This window comes from Abramis brama (genome assembly GCF_963993115.1).
Source record: "Abramis brama genome assembly, chromosome: 20".
Classification (NCBI taxonomy): Eukaryota; Metazoa; Chordata; class Actinopteri; order Cypriniformes; family Leuciscidae; genus Abramis; species Abramis brama.
In genome coordinates, this window is record NC_139982.1 from 3575693 (window position 1) to 3602061 (window position 26369).

A 26369-nucleotide genomic window follows, 5' to 3' on the forward strand; every position below is an offset into this window, starting at 1 on the left:
GATGAAGCACTTGTGCTGAGGAGAGCCTTCAGGTTGAGAAAGGGTCTTCAGGGACCGGTTGGACCCACTGGCCTTCCCTGATGACCATCTATATGAAAGATACAGGTTTTCTGCAGATGGCATCAGGTATCTATGCAGACTACTGGGTCCCAGGATTAAGCACCGCACTGCACGGAGCCATGCACTGAGTGTGGAGCAAATGGTTTGTGTGGCCTTGCGCTTTTTTGCTAGTGGAGCCTTCCTGTACTCAGTGGGGGATGCAGAACAGCTGAACAAGGCCACAATTTGCCGCACAATAAGGAGTGTGTGTCTGGCTATCAAAGCATTAGCAGATGTCTTCATCTCCTTCCCTGGCCACAGAAGACTCTGTGACATCAAAGAGGAGTTCTATAGGATTGCAGGTAAGAGGATCTACAAATTACAGGACAACTGTTAACACATAGTAGGATACTCATTACTTTGTGTGACAGGTTTCCCCAATGTCATTGGTGCAGTGGACTGCACACACATAAGGATAAAAGCCCCATAAGGATAGGAAATCCTTTCACAGCATTAATGTTCAGGTGAACATAACTTTTTGATATTGTCCATTGACGAACACTCTGCATTGCCAGTGATGTGCATTGATTGGTGTAATATTCCTCATCTTATGATTTCAGATGGTCTGCAATGCTGACTGTGTGATCAGCAATGTTGTGGCAAAATGGCCTGGCTCAGTCCATGACTCCAGAATCTTTCGTGCCTCTGAAATCTATCAGTGCCTATCACAAGGTAAGCCACACAACCCCTATTTATAACCATCATGGCTGTGTCAAGAATATCACTGTGTTTATGAGGTAGTAATGATGAGATTTTGTGTTGACAGGTGAATTCTCTGGTGTGTTGCTGGGAGACAGGGGGTATGGCTGCCAGCCTTTTCTCCTGACACCTTTCACAGACCCCCAGGAAGCACAGCAGGCCTACAACCATGCCCATGCCAGGACCAGGGCCAGAGTTGAAATGACCTTTGGCCTCCTGAAGGCACGCTTTCACTGCCTTCACAAATTAAGGGTCAGCCCTGTTAGGGCATGTGATATTACTGTGGCTTGTGCTGTCCTCCACAATGTGGCCTGCCTGAGGAAGGAGAGGGCCCCCAGAGTGCCACCAGCCATGGACTGGGACAATCCGGCAATCTTCCCTGATGACGACAGTGGTCGGCTGCTGAGGGACCAATATGTGTTGAATTATTTTAGTTAGTATGTGTGCTTTCAATTTTGGTTAAATATGTCCTGCGGTGGCAGAGGAATTTTTTGGGTTCGTTTTTTTACGAATTTGGCCTCTTATGATGTTTGTGCGGTATACTGTGTGTAATACAAGGCTGCAGGGAGGCTACTGCATCCATTCATTTGTCTGTTCAGTTGATGTGTATGGATTTGTCCTGCATTTATTTTAGTGTGCAGACATGCAGGGTGTGTTATATACAGACCTTTGAATGTGTATGTATCATTTTGTATAATATGCTTTGATTCTGTGCTTTCCATCTTGTAGAGTCACTGTGACTTCAGTTTCGAAAGGAGCTGATGGTTTACCTGCTTTGTTTTGTCCTTATTCAATAAAGGAACATAATGTTACACATTGTGTTTTTATATTCATATGGAATGTGTATTTGTGTATTTGTTTATATGACAGAGTACTAGGGCCACACTGAGGAAAAAGGATAGTCATAAATTTATGAGGCTGGTTCTTTCTGCAGAAAAGCTACATATTCTTTTTACAGTTTTGATACTTATGACAATGTGATACTTAATATTCTGGCACATCAGCATGTCTTTGTTTATGAAACCATACTGAAGTACAATTTCACGAAATGCCCCACATCTGTCATTTTAACAACTGTCCTCCTTTAAAACAACTGGTTACAATATTATGACTTGTCTTTTTTTTCCCTCTGTGGCCCTAATATTCTATCATTTTATATATAGCCTTATAGTCTATGGGAAACTGTAAATTATCTAATGATGGCAACATCATCTAAAAATCATTATTTATCCAAAATGATTGAAATTAATGATCACAAACGTTTAAATAATGACAGTGGGTCTAGTTATATGTGATAACAATGTATAGTGAGCAGTGAAATAACTATTGGTTTCCATTTGTGGTGACTGCTGACTGACATTAGGGATGAGATTAAATAGATCCTGGAATTTAGCCTGGTCTGGAGCAGGCTAGCTCCACAGAATAAATCTCCATGGTAATTTATACCATAACATATCCTCCTGCCCCCTATCCAGCTTTAGTGCAACCGGATTACGGATCAATTGAGCCAGGATCACCAAGATACCCTGGCTTAATCCCTTATCCTAGTTTTGTGCAACAGGCCCCAGGTAGTCAAGACGCTGCTAATGCTGTTTGCTAACAACACTGTCCCGTCAGCTGATCTGCTCTAGCTGAGCTGCATTAGCTCGTTAACTCCCCTCGCTGCTCAATGGCCAAAGCTCAAACAAGGCGGCCTATTTAAAGGGTCATTTCACCCGTGGAGACATGAATGTGTATTGAAAGTGGGTCATTTATGTAGAAGAAATGTGAAATTATTTTTGAATTTGGAGCTTTCTAGACTGAGAAAAGCCAGAAAATGTATTTTTGGCTTATGTGGATGAAAGACAACAACTCCCAGAATGCACTTGCTTCGCTGCCCTACAAGGCCACTTCCAAGCCACGCCTACCGGTAAGACAGCGCAGTTGAAAACAAAAACATCAAGGCAAGGCTAGGCTACGAGTGAGTCTCCGTGACGAGTTTGCCCAAAATGTCCGGGATTCGGCTTTTGCTTTCTACAGTTGCCATTCATCATGTTTACTGTGGCGAGCAGGACGAGGCTGAGGGGCGCGGGAGAACGGCGCGAGGCCGGTGGCGTGATTACTGACGACCGACACCTGTGAGGCACTGTTCTCGTATCTCGCACGGAGGAGCAGGTATTTTCTTAGCAATGGTAAAACACACATCAACCGATCACGCCACCGGCCTCGCGTCTTTCAACCGATCACGCCACCGGCCTCGCGTCTTTCTCCCGCTGAATCCCGGACATTTTTGTCGATCTCGACGGCCGGACATGTCCAGGAAATAGAGTATGGTAACCCCTACTACTCAGCTTTCTTCGTCCATGTTTTCTGCAGGTTTCTGCCGGTGAAATCAAACGCACTCGCACTGATCTGTGATAGGTCTGTTAGCGCATTAGGTCCAACCCCCTATGGGCGGGTTTGAAAGGGTGGATCTAGTGCTTGTAGTCTTAACAGAAATCCCCCCCTCTTACACTTCCTCCTACAATGACGCAAAATGACGATTTTTGCGTCATTGTAGGAGGAAGTGTAAAGAGGTAAATACAGATTTCTCTCGTCTCGGGGGAAAATGAAAAAATGTTGCATGACCATTCAATAGTATGACTGGGTTTCTAACAATGCAAAGCTTAATGCAAATGGGTGAAGTGTCCCTTTAAAGCACATTCAGTTTGCTCATAAATGCTTGCTGCTCGCTTCTGCTGATCTGTACGCTGGTAAAAAGCTGTTTAATTCCTTCATCTAGCTTGTTTCTCAGAAGGTGGCTTAGTCATCATAGCGCTTACACTGTAGACTGTCAAAACAGTTCAAAGACAGATAATTCTAGGTAACAGCATGTTTTAGCTATTGTGGTCTTGAATAGTCATTTCAGTAATTAATTAATAATTTTTACCATAATATAATTGCTAAATTAGGGTGGCTCAGACGACACCATTCGAGACACTCAATTTCTGTTTTGGGGGGGATAGCTCATCTAGTCAAAATAATGTGAGAGCCCTTATGCTGCTGCTGCATCCCCTCATGCTGATAATGCTGTCCCTATATGCGGCTGCTATCTCCTCATACTGTGCTGTCCCCTGACTCTGCTAATTCATGAATGGTCAGGGGACTCATCTGATCAGAACATACTGCTGCTGCTGTCCCCTGACTCTGCTAACTCATGGGTGGTCAGGACTCATCTGATTATAACATATTGCAAATTATCCGTGTATATTTGTAGATTACTAAGCATATAAATTGTTAGAATAAAATCATCCTCTGTATCTCAGAGGATTGCCAGGTGTGGTTTTGTTTGGGGGGATATTTTAGCTCTCACAGTCCTAAACTGTGTGAGTGTCCCCTAATGCTGCTGTCCTCTGACTCTCTGCTATTTCATGGTGCTCATGAAAGGTCAGAGGACTCCCTGAACAGAGCCATACCGCCAAATTTCAATTCAGGAACATCAACCTGTTTGCAATCTATTCAGTATAATTCTTAAATATTTTTATTGTCTGTGTTCTTGACTTAATGGACCTGACAGAAATTGAGCGTCAGCGTCAGTTCTGGCAGGCCAGGTAGTCAAGACGCTGCTAATGCTGTTTGCTAACAACACTGTCCCGTCAGCTGATCTGCTCCAGCTGAGCTGCATTAGCTCGTTAACTCCCCTCGCTGCTCAATGGCCAAAGCTCAAAGAAGGCGCCCTATTTAAAGCATATTCAGTTGCTCATACATGCTTGCTGCTCGCTTCTGCTGCCCACCACCTCCCTAGCTCCTCCTTATGCTAACGTGGCATTTGCTTATGTCATGTTGCCAGCTCTGTTCACAGGGGGGATATTTTAGCTCTCACAGTCCTAAACTGTGTGAGCGTTCCCTAATGCTGCTGCTGCTGTCCTCTGACTCTCTGCTATTTCATGGTGCTCATGAAAGGTCAGAGGACTCCCTGAACAGAGCCATACCGCCAAATTTCAATTCAGGAACATCAACCTGTTTGCAATCTATTCAATATAATTATTTTTTATATATATATATAATTAGTATTTTATTAAGTTTTTAAACATCACTATTACAATACAATCAACATTGTAGTCAACTTCACAATTGACATTTTAACATGTATCCCATAGTGATGATACATTTTAAATGTACACAAATAAATAAAAAGAATAAACAAAAAGAAATAATACAAATCATATAAAACTACAAAAAAAAAAAAAAAACGAACAAATCAAATATACATTTTTCAATAAGCACCACATTCTCATTTAGTAGCAATATATTGCACATATTTTCCCCATTTCGCCACATATTTTTCTGTCCTGTCATTAATATTGAAAGAAATTTTTTCGTAAGATGCCACTTTTGCCAATTCCGTACTCCACTCCTGGAAAGAGGGCTCCCCTGGGTTCTTCCAGTTTCTCATTATTATTTGTTTTCCTACCATTATACTAGTCTGAATAAAGTCCGCTGCTCCACAGTTCAGTGTCATCTGTGGATCATTTAAAACATACAACCTCGGACAGAACTCCAGACCAGTCCGGGTAATATTTTCAATGCGGTCATGAATCTTTAGCCAAAAATTCTGAATCATGGGACATTCCCAGAGCAAATGAAAAAGAGACCCTTCTGAACTACAGCATTTCCAGCAGTCTGCATTATCTCTCAGCTTCAGCCTAAACAGCCGAGTCGGAGTCCAGTAAAATCGATTAAGAATCTTAAACTGGATTAGTCTGATCTTAATGTCTCTTGAAACCCTTTTAATGTTTTCACAGATACGATCCCATTCTGTATGTGTAACATCAATGTTCAAATCTGCTGACCAAGTTAACATTGTTGCATAAGATATGGTAACTGTCTGTTGAAATAACATTGCATAATAGATAGCAGCTTCATGCCCCAAACCCATTATTTTCGTAGTCTGAGAAAGAAGGTTGGACTGCTGAGGTTCTACTCCTTTCCCTATGACAGCAATTAGCAGGTGACGCATTTGAAGATACTTCCAGAAATTATTTCTGGGCAAATTGTATTCACCTGCTAACCTTTCAAATGATTTTATATTATCCCTCTCATACAGGTTTGCAAGTGTAATAATTCCTTTTTCTACCCAATCTTTCCATAGAAGAGAATGTTTATTAATACGTAAGGTTGGATTATTCCAAATACAGGATTCAGAATTAAGATAAACATTAATATTAAAAGCTTTAGAAAACTTCTTCCACACATTACAGAGGTTGGATATGATGGGGTGAGATTTTAATTTGGAGGGTATATTGCTAGACAAAGCATTTATAGGGGAAAGTGGTGAGAATAATCTCTGTTCAATCTCAAACCAGGGAGGAGCTCTCTCAGGTGGCAGTGTCCACTGAGCTATATGTCTCAAGCAGAAGGCATAATGATACAGGGCTAGTTTGGGGAGGCCCATGCCACCCTTATTGATTGGCACCTGTAGCCTTTCTAATTTTATCCTTGCGCGTTTACCATTCCATAAGAACTTTTTGCAAATTTGGTTGAATCTTTTAAAGTATTTTTGGGGTATTGTAATAGGCAGGCATTGCAACAAATAATTCAACCTCGGGATACAATTCATCTTCAGGACTTTGACCTTTCCCCGTAATGATAAAACTAGTGGTGACCATCTATCTGTATCTAATGAAATTTTATTAAAGAGTGGATTCAAATTCTTTTCGATTATTTTATCAATTTGGTGAGGGAAGAGAATACCAAGATATTTTATGCCTTCACTAGGCCACTGAAACAGCCCCGCCTGAAATAAAGTTCTTGGACAGTATAAAGTCAATGGAAGGGCCTCTGACTTGGACCAGTTGACTTTATACCCTGATATCTTGGAGAACGATTCAATAACGTCCAATAATGCTGGGACTGATTTGGCTGGGTCCGACGCAAGCCACAAGATGTCGTCCGCGTAAAGCAGAAGCTTATGTGTAGACTCATTAATTTTAACTCCCTGAATATTCTGATTCTTGCGGATAGCTGCCGCAAGAGGCTCAAGAGCTAGACAGAAAAGCCCTGGCGATAATGCAGAGCCCTGGTGCCTCTATGAAGTGTGAAATAAGAGGAAATCAAACCATTTGTTCTTACTGCGGCCTGTGGGTCTTTGTAAAGAATATCTATCCATCTGAGAAAAGTTTGACCAAAACCGAATGTTTTAAGCGTATGAAACATATACCTCCATTCTAGCCTATCAAACGCTTTCTCAGCGTCGAGTGAGATAGCTGCTGTTGGAACGTTGGAGTCCCGCACCGACCACATAATATTTATAAGGCGTCTCACATTATCAGAAGAATTTCTCCGTCTAATAAAGCCCACTTGATCAGGGTGGATAAGTGACCAAAGTGTCTTATCCAATCTATTTGCAAGTATTTTAGATAAAAGTCTACAATCCACAGATATTAAGCTTATTGGACGATAGCTTTTACAGTCAGTCGGGTCCTTTTCTTTTTTAAGTATAAGAGAGATAATTGCTTGGTTTAAGGAGGAAGGAAATTTGCCAGATTCAAATGCTTCTGCAAGCATATTTTCAAATAATGGTAATAGGTCTTCTGCATAGCATTTAAAACATTCTGCTGTAAACCCGTCTTGGCCTGGGGATTTACCTGATGGTAGGGCCTTAATTGCATCAAGTATCTCCTGTGAACTAATAGGTAAATCTAAGTCCTCCTGTTGTGATACACTCAACTTAGGAAGGTTTAATTTATTAAGAAATGACAGTATCTCTTTGTCTGTGGTATTGTTTTCAGATGTGTAAAGATTTATATAAAATTTCTTAAATACATCATTTATTTCCCTAGATTTGGTTACCAGGCTTCCATCCTCAGCCATCACTGCTGCTACCAAAGATTTGCATTTTTTTTTGTTTAATGTACCTAGCCAAAAATGTCCCTGCTTTATCCCCAGATTCAAAAATAGTCTGCCTGGCCCTGAACAGAAGATATTCCGTTTTTTTGGATATTATAATAGTATATTCATATTTAAGGTGAGTCAATTCTTTCAAAATAGGTTCAGATATATTCCTTTTAAATTTAGCTTCAGTGTTCTTAATTCTCCTTTCTAGATCTGTAAGTTTAGCAGCATTGACCTTTTTCTTATAAGTAGAGTATTGAATAATAAATCCCCTTATAAAGGCCTTCATGGCCTCCCAAGCCACTATGGCAGAAGGCGCTGTGGGCACATTTGTCTCCAAATATAACCTAATCTGGGCTCGAAGATCTTCCTTAAATCCTACATCTTGTAATAAAGATGAATTAAAACACCACATCTGTGATCTTTCTGTTTCCTGATATAGGGTCATTTGTAGTCTGACCATGGCATGGTCTGTCAGCAGAATGCTATCAATTAAACAGGATAATGTCACAGGTAGCAAGGAGCTGGAAATTAGAAAAAAATCTATTCTTGAATAAACTTTGTGGGCTCCTGAATAAAAAAGTATAGTCTCTGTCCGTTGGGTGGTTCAACCTCCACACATCTATTAGGCCCATAGATGAACACATTCTCTTAACCAGTAAGACAGAGTCAGGCATTCTACTTAATGTTGGTTTACTTCTATCAAGGAATTGATCTAAGACAAAATTGAAGTCTCCTCCCAGAATTATGGGGTACTGTCCAATATCATGCAACTTACTTTCTAAGTCTATGAAAAAATTAGGGTGATCAACATTGTGTGCATATATATTGGCGAGTATCAGAGCCTGTCCTTGTATCTCTGCTAGTATTATAATTATTCTGCCTTCCTCATCTTTAACCTCCCTCCTGAGCCTGAACTGTAGGCTTTTGTTAATTAATATAGCTACTCCTCGACTTTTCGATGACCCAGCACTAAAGGAAACATGTCCTACCCAGTCCCTACATAATTTAACTGATTCTTGTGGACAACAATGTGTTTCCTGCAAGAATACTACGTCTTGTTTTTTAGTTTTCAGATGTCCCAATATTTTCTTCCTTTTAATTGGACACCCTAGGCCATTCACATTCCAAGTTGAATAATATAATGTCCTCCCACTACTTGTCATGAGCAATCTTAATATATTTTAGAATAGGATAGGTGGCCATACTATTATAAGATAAGATCCATGGTGCAACATAAATTATACACATTAACAAGAAAGAAAAAAGAAAAGAAAAAAAACCTTAATATCAACCAGTTACGATATCACTAACCAACAGACTGCTAACCAGTCTGACACAAAGAACAATAGAACAAGGAACATTGTTGAAATAAAACAAAAAGGTGAATCTCTTAGGTCCATGACTTAAGGAACAAGGGCAGCCCGGAGACCCACCGTCCTGAGTATCATATACAAAATTGTGTTCAGGTATTAGATTAAGGAGAACATAAGGATTTCTATACAAAAAAAAAAAAATGTTGGCCTTATATGCCCCGGCTATAAAAAAAAAAAAAAAACTCAAAAATCAGCCTCTAAATGATTTATGAAATGCATAGCCGGTAATTTGACCTGATCTGTCCATGTCCAAAAAAACAAAACAGAGGTCTGCCAGTTCGCATATCACACACCCACTACCTCACATACCGTTACTTTCCCGAGCATACGGACATAGCAAGATCTTGTAGTTTCCAAGGCACATCCATAACATGAACGGAAATTGTTAACCATTTGTAGATAATCTGTTGATAGTCAACTAAAGATTAGATCTGTTGCTTTTAAACAAATAAATTGTTTATGATCAGTAGACTATTAATAGACATTATCCACTAAGTGTTAGTAGATATATTTTAGGACTATCTAATTAAAGTGAAAAACAGTTTATATCAGTAGAAAGTCTATAACCTATCAACAGATTGAAAACATACTTTTTTTGTACGTTTGGATAGATGCTGAAACGTATGATACAGACATGTCTGCAACGTAGAATTATTACGAATTCACAGCTACAAAACGTTTACGAATCATAAAGATATCTGTATCATTTCCCTTATACTGTTTTATAGATAAATGTAAGTTCCCTTAACCCTACTCCCAAACCTTAATATACATTATAGAATAAAACACTTTATGGACAGAGATGTGTAGGGAAATGCCAGTTTTATTAATAGCATTAAAATATATTTCGAGCCACTAACATTAATCCTACTCCTGCCCCTAAACCTACCCATAACCATTTCTTAAAACTATGCAGGCTAAAATCATGAAGAAAAACAACAGATGTGTAATCATAATAATTTATTGCGAAAATGTAAATCGGTACCAAAAGTCGCTCAAATGACGATGTGTTGCAGTCCTCTCTGGCAGTATATAATAGTTTTGACAGAGCAGAATTTAAGTTATTAATCCATGAAAATGTTAACCCAGCTTCCCTCTGTCTGCGTGAAGACGGGCAGAATTGCCCTTTCTGCAATTCAATGTTGTTTCAACTGAAACACGGCATGCTGCAATCTGTGACGAAGCAGGCGAGAGCCAATGAGCGTTTGATATCACTGCCGTAAAACATGTCGTAACGCTTCTTGAGGGCGCAATTTTTTAATTTAAATTCATCACGAGCGCGGGATTTGACATGTACGGTCGCTGCTGAGAATGGAGATGGAGATCGCTGGATGTGGATGAAGGGCTGAATTTGGATCTGTTTCTTGCTTGCGTATGGATTATAAAGATTTGGATTACATCTAACTTTACATTAGCTAATAATAAAATATGTATTTTGTTAATTTATATTGTGTTTTGCTGTATTATGGTTCTATAGGAGAAAACGCCTTTTGTGTCTCACCGTAACGTTAAATAAACTAAATGTTACAAAATGGTTAAACGATTAAAGAAGGTATTGTTAAGGGTTTAAACTATAGTCTTGTCTGTTAATCCTCCGAAGCGAGTTTGCAGCAGGAACAGGGATTATTTCTTAAATGAGTAACTGTTATTATAACGTTAAACTGCATTTAATAAATGCGATTTTCTGTAAAACTTACTGTCATGAAAGGCTAAATGTATTAATTAATAATTATTGTTATTTGTTGTTTATAACTTTTGATCTTGGCCTCGGGCATTTGAAATGATGTAGACTATTGAGAGTTTTCCCATTTGGAATGCTCAATATAATGTTTTTCACATAATCAGATGGTTAAGATGTGATCGTGATATCCTAGTAAATAATGGGTTGTATTATTTTTTTTATTTAATAAAAGTGTTTTTTTTTTTCTTTCTCTGATGTGCTGGCCATAGTGTTTGTTCTACTTCAGTCAGGTTAGGTATGCAATCTGTTGATAGGTTATAGACTTTCTACTGATATAAACTGTTTTTCACTTTAATTAGATAGTCCTAAAAGATATCTACTAACACTTAGTGGATAATGTCTATTAATAGTCAACTGATCATAAACAGTATATTAATCTGTTGATAGGTTATAGACTTTCTACTGATATAAACTGTTTTTCACTTTAATTAGATAGTCCTAAAATATATCTACTAACACTTAGTTGAGAATGTCTATTAATAGTCTACTGATCATAAACAATTTCTTTGTTGACAAGCAACAAATAAGCAACTACATGTAATCTTTAGTTGACTATCAACAGATTTTAAATCAGATAAAATAATCATTAATTTGATGCATATGAGACCCCTTGAGTAGGATATACAGTATCATATACTTCATATGCTGACATGACTGTTGACATTTAACTGACAGATTGATCTTGAGTTGTTGGTACTCAATCTACAGAAAGTTAGTTGACAATTGAAAGTTAGTCGCCAATTGGTTAATAACCTGTTGCAAAATAATATTGACAGTCAACAGGCACTTTTTCATAAAATCTGTAGATTAACACTTGAATTGTACCTTATAGTCTATAGGCAGTCAGTTGAACATATGTTACTTGTCTGTTAAAACAGTGTTGTTGAATGTCAACTGATGCACTGTTGACAAGCTACTGAATGGCTACTAATAACTAGTAAAATCTCAACAAACGGACTATCAAAATAAAGTGTTACCCAGCATGTTGCAGTGGCTGCCACCAATCACAACTCATTAATGGCTCCCATCATGCATTGCGGTATGAATAAATTATGATCTGAATTGTCTATGTAATTTACTTTTCCTAATTGAATATTCTGCTCCTCACCATTGTTGAGATGCATAGACTGAATCTTGACATCTGTGTGTACCTAAAAGAATGATTTTTTTTTTAAACTACTTTTAAGAAATCCTTTATATTAATAAAAAATTCTGGGCATTTATGCAGATTCACAGTTATGCAGATTCACAGTTATGCTGTAACCAACAACATAAATCGAAGTCAGAAAGAAGGATTTTAATGAGTTCAGTGATCAAGTTCAAATGATGATTGTCATAATATAACCAACACCATCAGATCACTTTTTTCTTTGTTCAACTGGCGATTATAAGCCAGATACAACAGCCAAACAAAATCTAAAGTTAATAATATATGGGTCAAGAGTCCAACTAAAGCAACCATTGATCGTCATAACGGTGGCTTACAATTTGAGATTTTCTCATTCAGTGATTCTGCTTGTTAATATCAGGTGTCTTCAATAATGTTCAATCATCACTAAATTAATCACTTAATTATCTCATTAACTTAAACACTCTTGAGTGTGGACTCATACACTCCCAGGAGTGTTAATTTAACACTGGAGTTTTTGCTGTGTACAAAGAGCCATAGTTAACTGACAAGCTGAGCCATATCGCATTAAATATCGCTGGCGATACGTCCGCGATATTAATGCGATATGGCTCAGCTTGTCAGTTAACTACGGCTCTTTGTAGTAAATTCTGCTCCATCTGAAAGCAGGTGATGGCGATTTACTACTAATCAAGGAACCGGCTTTACTGACGAGATGCGCATAACAATATCGCGATTTAAATCGCCCAGCCCTACAATCTGTTTAATAAATCATTATCTGTCTGGTGTTTATATGCAGCACATACAGTATTTTACTACGTGTAAAATATACACAAACTTGACCATAAATTTTTTTGTGGTACGTACAGTTAAAAATGTAAAATATGTGATAATAATATTGATCGAGCAATTGATGTAAGTAAAAATATGCGCAGAATTTAGAAAATAGTATATGGAGATAAATTGTAGGCAGCCTATCACAGGGCAAATATGTGAATGTTCACGGTGCATTTTATGCAAACAACTCTAATCGTAGTTATAACTCTATTGGGTCATTGACGAATAAGGTTTTTAAAAGTGTAAAAAAAAATAGAATGGAGATAAAACTATATTTGAAACCATTTTTTAGTTTACTTAGTTTTTTAGTTTAAGATTTTGTGGTTTGTACAATCAATTAACACAGTTTTTTGTCATTTTTTACAAGATGGAAAAAATGTCACCAAAAAAGTCATTCGGTTTAACCACTGATTTGAAAGTTAAAAACGGATTTGACATTGATGTTGAGATAGTATATAGTGTGTACCACAGAAGAAATTAAAACAAATTATCACTGATCTCATAAATGTAATCATTTATTGGACTACTCTAAACACTCCAACATATTCAAGTAAAACATTGCACAGGGAAAGGAGAAAAGGGGAAATGTAAAAAAAAAAGAGCCTTGTATTTGTATTATTGTAGTTCCTTTAGTTATTAAAAGCAATATTATTCCATTTAAATATTTACTATATCGGTTTTACCGAATGACTTTTTGACACTTCAAAATCTTTAAAATACATGTAGTATAATATAATTAAAACCTTTTGGATTCAGTAAAAGAGATCAAGTTGTACTACCTTACATACTTATATTTGTTTTTTATTATTATTAAGGCCTTGGACAAAAAAAATGACCCGTCACGTCATTGACCCATTTACAGTAGGCATAATTGTTATTGCGTATGCAGCATGAGTCAAATACAATCTTCTGTTCGTGAACAGTTGTATTTCATTCATTAATCTGACTACTGTTTTTACTTACATCAATTGCTCGATCAATATTATTATCACATATTTTACATTTTTAACTGTATGGTACGACAAACAATTTAATATGGGTAAGTTTGTGTATATTTTACTCATAGTGCTGTATGAGTAGGCTATAGTAAAACTGCTGTATAGTAAAATACTGTATGTGCTGCATATAAACACCAGACAGATAATGATTTATTAAACAGATGGTCTTTACTCATCTCACTTACACAAAATAAATGCAGTAATAGAAAGCATAGAAACGCACAGGTGAAATACACTGAAAATGATATGCATTTAAAAATTTGGTCGGGTTGAAGTCATCCCTCCGGATCTTCTGTATCCACTCATGCCCGTTCCGCAGCGTCAACGGGGAATGCATGAAAGCTGACTTCTCTGTTATAACGTGACGACATGGTACATAACGGCACACAGCGATGAAGTGCTGAGGCTGTCACCCTCTGAAAGGCAAGTCACCGCTCTTGAATCCTAAAAACACTCAATGTGAAAAACATCGCTGTGGTAATGGACCTAGGTCGCTGTTGTCTCTCGCTCTCGCTGCCTCCCGCTCTGGCTGTCAGATCACCGGAAGTTTTCACCGGAAGTACTGGCCCACACACTCAAGTTCGAAACGTCAACGGTCGCCATTTGTGCACGGAGCGAATTTCATTTTACCTGATCTCAGATCAGTTTTTTAAATATTAATGTTTATTGACACATTTTTATAATAAAAAAGGAGTTGTAGTTAAAAGTGTCTAATTGGTCTGATTACCAAGCTCTCCATAAAACAAACAAAACAAGCCCTTCAATTTAATAAACTAACTCATATTATAAAGACATTTCATATTTACTGGTATTAGATGATGTGGTAATTGCATTGAATAGATTAGACTTTAAATAAAAACATTTGCATTTGGTGTGTAAAAGGTGTTTTTATGCTGAGTTTCTGCTGTTCTGACCAGCGTGTGGCGTTTCCAGAGCTTCAATACAGTGAATCATTATGCAAATCAATCGGTTCAATGGTTTCTAAAAGCTTTGTTTCTCCATCACTAGAGCAACATGATTCTGGTTCACTCTTGAGTTGATAACAGCAGGCCAGAGAGCAAACTTTGCCTGGCCCACCTCCACTTCTGGCTGGGTCCCCGGCCCAAAACTGGCCCAACACACTGAACATGGACACACAGAGCTTCCTCTGGCCCAGATGTGGCCCACACCCTGTAAAGTGACTCTTATTGACTGATATGGCCCAGGTCTGGCCCAGGCACTGTAAGACAGATCTGGCTGAGAGTCGGCTGGGCAGAAACTGGCAGTGAAACACACATTCAACCAAGGGTTTTAATTATAAAACTAACAAATACACTTTAATATAAACATGTATGAACAATGAACAAATACACTATGATGTTAACATTTATTAACAACACACTGATTCTTCATTTGTGATCATGTATTAGTAATTATCTTTATAACATTTTCATATATATTTACACCATCATCTATTGATGTAATGATTATGTAACAATTAGTGTCAGAGTGGCTGATTCTTGATTATTTATTTATTTTTTGATATTTTTATGATATTTTTAATATTCTAAACTTTTTAATCTCCTAAAAATGAAATGATCAGTTTGTCTGCGCTGCTTCACTAAAGCAGAAGTGAAAGTGTTCCAGTCCAGATCATGTAACCAATCAAAGAGTGAGACTGAAAACCCCATTTGCATTGTCAGGGTGGAGTGATTGTGATCCTCTCAGAATAGAGCAGCTCTGTCTCCAGAGACCATGTTCAAACCCCAAGAGCTTTATTTGACATTTACTGCTACATCAACCTTCTGAAAAGCACCTGCATCTTCATCTGTTAGTTGAATGATGTTGTCAGACACAAAGTGAACTTGTTGAGAAGCTTTATTGAATGTTGCAGCAAACACAGCAGATTGAAAGATCACACACACACACACACACACACACACAGTTTCAGTATTAATAGTTGTAAATCACTCCAGCTGCAGCACTAGACTCATGTGAATCCTGCCTGACACAGGACACTCAGATACGGCTCATCTTCAGGAGAGAAACATCAGCACTCAGAGCTCTTGTGGAACGAGACCTCATGAGGAGCTCCATCATGTGTTACTCTGCAGACGTACAGCTCTCCCTCTTCCCAGCGTGCTTTGCTGAGGGTCAGGACGCTACTGCGGCTGTAGCGGCCGTCCTGCTGGCTCTCTGCGCTGGTCAGAACCCCCTCAGTGACCTCTGACCCGTCCAGTGTCCAGCTCACCAGCGCCCCCTGTGGAGAGTAAGAGCTGAGCAGGCAGAGCAGTGCGGCTGAGTCTCCAGAGATCTGCAGAGAAGAGGGCGGCAGCAGAGACACTGAGGGCTTCACTGTGGGACCAGCTGCAGGAGACAAACACAACACATTCACACACACACACACACACAACACACTGCACTGCACATTCACAGCATAGGAATAATGCTGCTCTAGTTTTAGATTAAATCATTATAAAACAATATCAGAAACACTTTATTTAAAGCTTTCATACACATTGCATTATAAAAGTATTTTAATACATTAATTATACACTGCTATATACATTAAAGTGCATGTATGATCTCATCAATAAGTGTAACAGCAGTTATAACACATATTATCTATTATCAGGCCGATCTGACTGCTTTAATTCCAGCAATTATTCACTCTGAACATTAATATCTTAAATTTTGAGATATTCACCTGAACTGAAAATGTAACTCAATTTCAAACAGAGTTAAAACACAATTGAATCACACAGAATGAACAAAACACTGAATTATAAGCACAACATGAGCAAAAGAGATTCAGTATCATTGACTGAACTACAGAAAGGAGCAACATTTACATTCTGATGTCAAATCTCTTTTTTCCATGTATGATTTCTACAATAAAAGATGAACTAAATATGAACTCAGTGTAGAAATAAATGAAGGAAAAACAAACCTGTAATAAAGGAATAATGCAATTCTAATAATAATATCATTGTTTTAGATTAAATTAGTATACAACAATATCAGTAACACTTTATTAAAAGCCTTCATACATATTGCATTATAAAACGTATTTTTAATGCATTAATTATATATTGTTTTACACATTATGATGCATGTATAATCTCATCAGTAATTGTAACCACAGTTTTAACACATTATAATATTATCTATTCATTGTTACACCTTCAAAAAATTATAATACACTAAAACTCATGACAAACATCCAATTCTAGATGTAACAAGGAATTTGCAAATATTATAAAACATTTTAACTTTGGTTACAGTTATTTATAAAAACATATATGACATTATAACATACGCTATTGATAGCTTTATAATGCATTATACATAAAGGCTTCAAGTAAAGTGTCACCACAATATCTAATAATCATTATTATTAATAAATGTTCTTCTTGTTTCCACTGTAAAACACTTTCTGAAATCGAAATTGTATTTTTTTTATTAGGTGATTAAATAGACAGACTTACCGATCACCAGTTTAGTTCCTCCACCGAATGTGTACCACAGTGATACAATCTAATGAAACGCTCGTACAAAAACCTCTATTCCACTCGAGTGAACACACACTCCAGCAGAGAGAGAGAAACAACACTTCAACACACTGATATTAGAAGATCCTCAGCTCTTCTCAACACTCACTCATTCAGATTTGACTAAATGCTTTCTGATATAACACTGTTTAAAGAAATATATTTGATGAGCTGTGACCTCTGAGGTGACCTTTGACCTCTTTGATCATGGATGATGTTGTGGAGTTTCTCATAATGATGCTTCTGTTCTTCATATGCAGATCAATCATCATGATTCACAGAAAAACCTGCAGCTTCAGACTTCAATCTTCAGTGAAAATCTCTTCAAATAATGAGTTTATTGAATATTAGAGCCAAAGTCAATAGAAAGTGTCAACAATGAAAATATAAAAGGTATTTTGCATATTTTCATATTCAAGGTCTGTTCTAAAAGTATCTGGACTGGTTATGAATCTCCACACAAGATCATGAAACGTGAACAAGCTCTAATATGTCTCCATCTTTAACAGCCTGTTTCTTCTCCATTTGATGATTTCAGACACACATGAGGCTTCATGATAGATGGAGTGACACCATGAACTCTGATTAGAGATTCACAATCAGTCCTGATACTTTCTGAACAGACTCATGATTCATGATCTTACTTTAGTGATGGCGGTTCATCTAGTGGAAGTGTAGCAGTGATGATGGTCACATGACTGAATATGGACACAGAGATGGACGTTCATCTGCACATCCTCAGTGTCTCAGGAGTCACAATAAAAATACTAAATAAAGTCATGATTCTGTAACTCTAGTGTATATGAGTTTGTTATCAGCACAAGCTGTTGTAAATCCTGCCCACTTCTTTGCATTGTCAGCACATGCTTCAGTGCTCTGAGAGTGTTTATAGTGCTGTGAGTTTAACACTTCATGACTGAGAGCAGAACAGAACACACTCTTCATCATCACACAAGACTAAACTACAGCAATGAACACAATCAACATCTTCATCTGGACCATTGCACTGTTTATTCAAGGTAAGATGTAAAAACTGACTCTGGTTTTGGTGTTTTTGTAAAAGTAAATGATGATAATAGTTTTAAACACTAATAGTTTTTCTTTTCTCTTCTTCAGAATCCAGAGGAGTGACTCTGACTCAACCTGAAGTTAAAACTGTCCAACAGAGTCAAACAGCAACAATAGAGTGTAATATAGATGTAGGAATATACAGCACCCACTTATACTGGTATCTGCAGAAACCTGGAGAAGCTCCTAAACTCCTGATTTACTGGATAAACAACCGTTATACTGGAACTCCATCTAGATTCAGTGGCAGTGGATCTGACAGTGATTTTACTCTGACCATCAGTGGAGTCCAGACTGAAGATACAGGAGATTATTACTGTCAGAGTTTACATGTTATCAGTAGTAGCAATGTGTTCACACAGTGATAAAGAGTCGTACAAAAACCTCTGTCAGTCAGACGTCACAGTGACTGCACTGATACAGCTGAGAGAAACTGCAGCTGCTGATGGAGGATCACAAACTACACAATATCAATGTTTAGTTCAAAGTTTCTAAAGACTTAAAAAAAAATAATGAATTCATTGAGTAAATATACATTTATCAGTAGTAATATATTTGATATGAAATAAGAGTTAGAGCTGATATTGATTATGGCACTGGGATGTTTTATTGTCAGTGTTTCAGATCACAGTATGAGAGCGATGCAGAGTGAAGCAGAAACACCAGTTGTTTTTAATGTGTTTTCTCTCAGGATTGATCTCAGTGGTTTCTTTCATCAGTGGTCGTGGAGATAATATACATACTAACTAATCAGATTTTGTCTGAAAGGAAAGTTAGAAAGTTATTGCTTATAGAACATATATAATAGATCAGTAAGTCAGTGGTCTTCACTATTTTTTCATGACAGCCACACTGATGGGACGAAGTCAACAGGAGAGACACTTTTACCACAAGGTATCAAAAGTTACATCCAGTCATAAATTACCATGTCTAAATATCATTCTTTATCATTTACCAGTCAAATTTGTAACTGAGATGATTTCCCTTAATGACAAAAAAGCAGGATTAGAATATATTCATCCCAGAATATACATTAATGACCTTAAGTTATTTATTTTCTACATTAGATTACATTACATGAACAACTTGTGTTTCAATCGGACTAAATTCATTCCGATTGATGATTGGATCCCTCAGTAGGTCTTCCTCGACGACACGGTAAGGGATCGGACAGATAGTGCTACGAGATCTCCACTCAGCAGTTCGTTTCCGGAACAGTCGATGGTGGGTATAGTAATTCCTCTTCAGGACAGCCGATGGTCAATACCTGCTTATACTACAGGGCCGTTGAATGCTTGAATCTGATTGGTTGACGAACGTTCTAAGGTGTGCATTATTTTCAGGGAAACGCACGGCTAAAGTAGTTCCAGGCAGGTCTTGACCGCATTACAGCTCCAAATCACTTCGCGTAGTTAACGGTAATAACGGAAAATAGGATACAATTCATAACAAGAAAAAGCATTTAGCCCCATGCGCTTGATCTGCAATTTTCAATGTCTAGCTTCACAATCAATGGAAACATGCAGTTTAATTTTAATAAATAAAGTATATAGTCCTGTCTATATTATAATCAATAGAAAATTAAACTGAATATAGGCTAAATAAATGGATAGTCCTGCAGTACGGATTTTTATTGCAGATAATAATAAATAAATAATTATTTATAGGCCCACTTGTTAAAAGGGCTTTGTGTTTCATTTATTTGGCTATAGTCTACTGTCATCTGTCAATGAAAAAAAAAAAAAAAGAATGAACGAATTAATTAAAACGAATTAAATTAATAAATAAATAGGCTAATAATACTGACGCACATGCTTTTCTGTCTCATTATTGCAACATCTCTCTCTAATAACTGCATTAATAACTGCATAAAGCCGGGGACACACTTTAAGGCCGGTTATGAATGCAATTTGATACTTATGACTGATAATGCCCAAACGCGCGTTCAGCGCGTTCAGTCTGTGTTCAAAGTCGGTGTTTAAAATCTGCTGCAGTCGATGAAAACAGTCAGAGAATGTGTCAGCTAGTCGTGTGTCCCCAGCTTTAGTCTGCTATCAGTGGCTCAAACCTCCGTTACTAACTCTAAAATGACGTTTTGGAATTAGCAACGGAGGCATTGGACTAGATGCGTAAGAAATTAGTCCTACATACAAGAGCGTTTTAATGACAAAAACTTTACAAACGTCTTGAAATACATAATCTGAACAATGTTTCGAGGTGTGGTAACTGTAGTATAAGCGGAATAATTGACTTCAGGCCGTTGAATTATTAGAAAAATAATGCACACCCGAGGTGAACGGCCACTCCGCTTCGCGTCGTGACCGCATTACCACCTCGGGTGTGCATTATTTTTCTAATAATTCAACGGCCTGTCGTCAATTATTCCTTACATAGACAATGGCAAGGGATTCTCACAGCGGTTCCTCTCCAGGGCAGTGAATGATACGCATCCGTACAGGCGATAGTAAGGGTCGAGCACACAACGGTTCCCCTTCGAACACGGCAGGTGATCGTGCAGACAGTGGTAAAAGGATCTTCACCCAGCGGCTTCTCTTCAGAGCAGGCAGCGGCCGGTAATGGGACAGACGATGGTAAGAGACAGGATAGACGATGGTCAAGAAGTCTTTACAGCAGTTCCTATACAACACACACTGGATAACAACGGTTAGAGAGCTCTCTTCAGCTCGAGCCTCACAGATCTGCCCACTGGGGCCAACGGGTGGAAGCAGAATTATACACCCACACTTGTGCATGCAGTAAATCACTTCAAAGAGTCACACGTGTTCACTTCACACTAAGCACTGCAGTCCACAACAAACTCAGTGAATAAGGCTCCCACTCGCGGTCCCGGCCGGCGTCCTCTCCCATTGATAGATCTGAATATCCAACGCTGTGAGGAGTAAACTACAAAAAGATTTCAGTCAATATCTTGACTAATTTAGAGCCACTGTCTACTGACTGATACACCCAAACGAATATTGAAGATAAAGGGCTTCACAGAAGAATACCAAAGAGGCACTTAACTGCTGCATAGATGATGTGGATGCTCAGCCACTCTTCAATCCTTATAGCTTTCACTTCATAGATCCATTCTTCCAGTTCCCTGAGACGCTGAGTTCCACCTTCACGCCGCGTTAATCCTTCCCGCTCCGTATACACCGCTCTTCACGCCAGAATGGCCCGGACGCAATACATGGGGGAAACCCCGGAACCGGCTAAAACCGGCTAGTATCCCACTAAAACTGCTCCCACCCGGAAACATTTCCCGGAATAATAGTTCCTCTTTGTCCATCACCCCGTGACATAGTGTTTACATGAACGCTAAACAAGTGATCGGGTTAATGTGCGCGTTTATTGTGCATACTTAAAATTAATATGATGTTCACTTTTCCTTGTTTGTACTTGTAAAAGGCTATCTAAAAGGCTGTTGTCCATTATACGTTTGTACTACTGAAATTCCCACATGGTTTCCAACATCATATTATTTGAAATGCATCATTAATACATTTTCCACAGATGCTTAAAAAAGTTTTTACTTGTTTAAATTCAAACAACACGTGTAACACACAACTAAAGCTGATTGGTTCCTGAGCCGTTGAATGGCTGTGATTGGTTGTTATGATAATGAGCTCGCACCTCAGAGCTTCTGTTTATCAGATGTGTGTGCGTGCGTCATCTCTGCGTATGTTACTGGAGTGTGATTAGATTTAGAAGTAAACATTTAAACCGTTAGATTATATAGAGCGATCGTGGAGGAAATCACACGATTCATATGGATTACGCCTAAAAAGTTTTGCCAGCATTGCGATTCTGTTTGTACACAGTAGCCTATATAGGTCTACACTATTTCACAGACGTAGAGCCTATTCACGTGTAAACGAATACATACAAAAAAAAAGTATTATTTAATGCATTATCCTACTTCTATATAGATTTATATATTAAGTTGCTCAAGCAAGTGGCAAATCATTTAAACATGTACTTATGTTAATATCGCAAACATTTTAAATTAAAACATACAAATGACAAAAACAGCCGTCTCTCATACCTTTTCTTTTGCATTTAAATCTTTATACAAGAAATATTGTGGGTCATAAATAACTTTTTTCCACCTCCACGAAGTGCCGTCCATTATGTCGTGTTGTTGAGGATCTACTGTGTAGTTTTCTATTAATTAGTTCCCCAAAAAAACACTCACCCTTCAGTAGATCCAGACTATAACTGAAAGCGGTTTGAATTTTTCTTTGTTCAGTTTGCACACTGAATATGGGTTGGAGCTCTTCATTTTGAACTCTCAAAGTGCACCAGATTGATGAATTTAACATTAAAATGCACAACATTTTCTACCGGAGGAGGGCATGCCCCCGAACCCCCTGGAGGACCCGAGGTCACCCACCACAGTTTTACTAGAAATCCTGTGAGAAACACTGGCACTGCTCTGCCAGAGCCGCTTATAGCTTGTTTTAGGATTCATCACTGTGGAGTATAGTTCAACTGTTTTAATAAATGACAGGGTTTTTTTTTGTTATTTCATCTGTTAACTCTCGCTCGTTCCTACTAGAATAGGAGTTGGTATATATATATTCAAGGGCGTGCAAAGATGGATGGTGTTTATGATCATATGTAGTGGGCCGGTCTGGGCCAAAATGCCAGGGCCGATTTTTTTTGTCCCAGTCCAGCCCTGCGAGTGTCCTGGCATAGGACACTCGCAGGGCTGGTATAGAAAAAGTTTTTTTCTGCTGAAGCTCGTAAGGCCAGACGTGAATCGGATGAACTTCAGGTAAAAAACACGGATCAACATCGGCAGGGCATTTGAATCATGGAGAAACCTTATCTACAAACCTAGAATGTACATTTCCTGAAGAAAATGTGAAGTAGTGCTTGCAGTGGCAAAATTCGGCATGGTTGATAGGGTTCCATATAGACCTGTCACGATAACAAATTTTGCTGGACGATAAATTGTCCAAGAAATTATTGCGATAAACGATAATATTGTCATTCTGAGACCATTTTCATCTAATATAATGATAATGGCATAATAATGCAGGTACACCTTTTCAAAGATCTATAAACTTTTATTTTTTAAGAATATTAAACATTGAAAACGGAAAACATTTTAAATATCCACAAAAAATGAACAAAACAACCAAAAACAATAAAAGCAATGGACTCTGTGTCTGTTAACAACAAAATTCACTTGAATAAATACCAAAAACAATAAATAAAATGGATGTAAACAAAATTGTACTTCAAAAATATTAAACATTAGGCTCAGACATAAATAGTGATACATTCCATAACAGGCAAAACTGCCAGTTAGGACCTTTGTAAACAAATAAAAAAAAAGCCTCAACAGGCCATATCACACCATTTTGCACTGTCCTCCTGTTACTTTGTCGACTAAACACCCGAGTGATTGTGTAGCTACTGTCGGGAAGACGGAGACGCACTTTATTGCGTGTATATGCTACGCACTGAAAATACTATTACACGCGGGGCTGTTTACACCTGCCCACTTGATGCGTTTTCTCAGATCGGATAGCTATCTGATTTATCAAAACGATTTCATTTACACCTGGTCACATAAATGTGTTTTTGCGAAACGGATTTAAATCCGATCTTCAATTCCCGCGCTATATGCAGATTTAATGGAGTGCACGTCACCGAAAGCAACAGATATGAGCTGCATTTTATTGATCATCAGCTAAAATTTCTAAATCAAAGACCGCAATAAGAGAGAGCAGTAACATCCCTGGTAAGATCATTTCGTTTCTTAAGAATTTACTTTTAATGATGATGTTTGTGTGTTAAGCGTCTGCGACTTACTTTCACTTTGATTTGCGATAGTTTGCATGTTGGCATGAATAATGCGTGTTCCAGTAGCGTCGTCATATCTGGCTATAACATATAGACTATAACACGCTCTCACACGTTTATTTTTTTAGCATTTTTGGGAGAAGTACACTTTACATATGTGGTTTCAACAACCAGGTGCATTTACACTTGTCCAGTTTCGTCAGGAATGGGGCCCAGACCACCTCCTGAAGTGGCTTGAGCGATCAGATTCAAATCCGTCTTGAATGCGTTTCGGAGGGCATTTACACCTGGTCTTTTCACGATCGGATAGCTATCTGATCTGAGAAAACGCATGAAGTGGCCAGGTGTAAACAGCCGCTTTGGTAGAGAGAGAGAGAGAGAGAGAGAGAGAGAGAGATGAGGAAAACAAACAAGCATGCAAATGGAATTACCGCTGCCGGAAAAATTATAGAGCTCATTTTTTTTTATTGTGCAATTAATTGATTTATTGACTATCGCGACAGGCCTAGTTCCATACTTATCATGGTAACATTACGAGCATGGAGCATTAGTTCAACGTCAAGCTGATAAAAGTAGCCTATTATTGTAACGTTGCAGTGGGAGTTTACCTGAGTTTCCAGCATGTTGTGGGATGCTTTGTGTGTTGCGTCTCAGTCTGACCGGTACCCACAGTGCTCGCTCATAAATTCGAGCACGCGTAAGAGCACGCGCTTGTAAACTTATTGGTTGCAATCTTAAACATCACCGCTAGAGGCTGCTGAAAACTACATACAGCTCCTTTAATCGATGATGGACAGATGATCTTACGTAATCACCCACGTCACCAAAGAGCGCTTGGGTTGAATTGGTTTTCAACAAAGACGACTGCCGCTGGAGAATTGAGATGTTTAGATTCCGCTATCGCCTCTGTTATAAAAGAAATTGACAGCGCATTAACCCTCAGAGGTCGACAATCACGCCGGCGTGATCTGCTCGCTTTTTTCCTTATGAGTTGAATTGAGACCCCAAATACTCTTTTGACTTTGATTTTACAAAACAAGTTTCATACATCAATCGATTCTGTTAAATGTGTATTATTTTTGTGTATACTCACAATAAAAACAAAGTGTTGTGCTTTTTGCCAAATAAAGAAAAATAAACACGAAGCGAGTTCTGCCTTCTCTCTGTCAGTGAAGTCCATTCTGAAACGCGCCCGAAAATGAACTGTAACTCAGCGAATACTCAGTCAAACAGGCATACAGACACACAGGCATGAAGCTTGAATTCTCTTCTTTTAAATGAAGTAATTTATATAAAAAACAAATATTCTCATCTTGTGAAATCTGTATTAAAAGAGAGCGATTCCAGTCGACCTCATTAGAGCTAATTCAAATGTAATGTGACTCCGCCCACGGAGAGCGCGCGCTATTCAAACGCAAATGGCTGAGGTAATCCGCGCAATCCTGTGAACGCCCCCATCAGCTCGAGAAAACCAAAACACAAGTTTATTCAGAACATTACTTGTTTACACCTTCTCGCAGCGCTGTGAGGAATAATGAGGAATACGAGGAATACGAGCTGAGGAATACTAGTACGTTTTTCTTTCTCTGGTTTCTGTTTATGAATGAATGAACGGCATAGATGCGCGCTGTTTACCACAGCTGGCAAAAAACAATATTACGTGATAGTTCTCCATTATGGACGCGAGTGCTCCAAAAAAAGCACTACAAGACTTTCAAACTTTCACAGAGACCTCAAAACAGAAAGTACAAATCCTTTCTTTAAAACGAATTTCGTTTTGTATCAATTGTATCTTAATTTGAATAATTTTTTCATTAACAAATTTCCTGGATTTCGTTCACTAGCCTACTGCGAAGATCGCGAGTCAAAAGCCTATTGTCAACTTCATCTTTGCCAGAAGTTAAATTTAAATCGCGTGTGTGAATGAATGATGATGTTTTAGCAAACTGTATTGCTATACTGAGATGAGTAAAAATCGACTGAAATATGTTGAAATAAAATGTAGGCTATTTGTATAAGCAACGTATTAAACGGCAAATTAACAATATGCCCTAATATTTCATGAAAACAACATTACAGTCAGGCGAAATATGAAAGACAACATCTTGTTGACTAGATTTGGGTACAGTTTTTACTGTAGAATATACTGCCACATCAAATAAGCTTTTGTTTAGCAATTTCTATATATAAATTACTATTTTTGTCAAAAATAAGTCATCAACT

At 38.1% G+C, this 26369-nt stretch overlaps 2 protein-coding genes across 3 annotated transcripts in view; both read left to right on the plus strand.

The window, feature by feature from the left end:
• The window catches only part of LOC311071437 (zinc finger protein 862-like), a 127997-nt gene that overhangs the window by 65326 nt on the left and 36302 nt on the right, over positions 1-26369 (plus strand). The window lies entirely within an intron of this gene.
• On the plus strand, positions 6-1631 carry LOC311071438 (putative nuclease HARBI1). Of its 2 annotated transcripts, XM_084095855.1 has the most exons (3): positions 27-401; positions 660-771; positions 866-1631. In XM_084095855.1, exons 1-3 carry the CDS (start codon positions 333-335, stop codon positions 1234-1236), a joined length of 552 nt encoding a protein of 183 aa, XP_083951981.1. In that variant the 5' UTR covers positions 27-332; the 3' UTR covers positions 1237-1631. The 2 variants fall into 2 exon arrangements, 1 of the variants encoding a protein (XP_083951981.1); XR_014603838.1 differs by lacking the exons at positions 660-771; positions 866-1631 and adding an exon at positions 471-525 and having other exon boundaries at positions 6-401.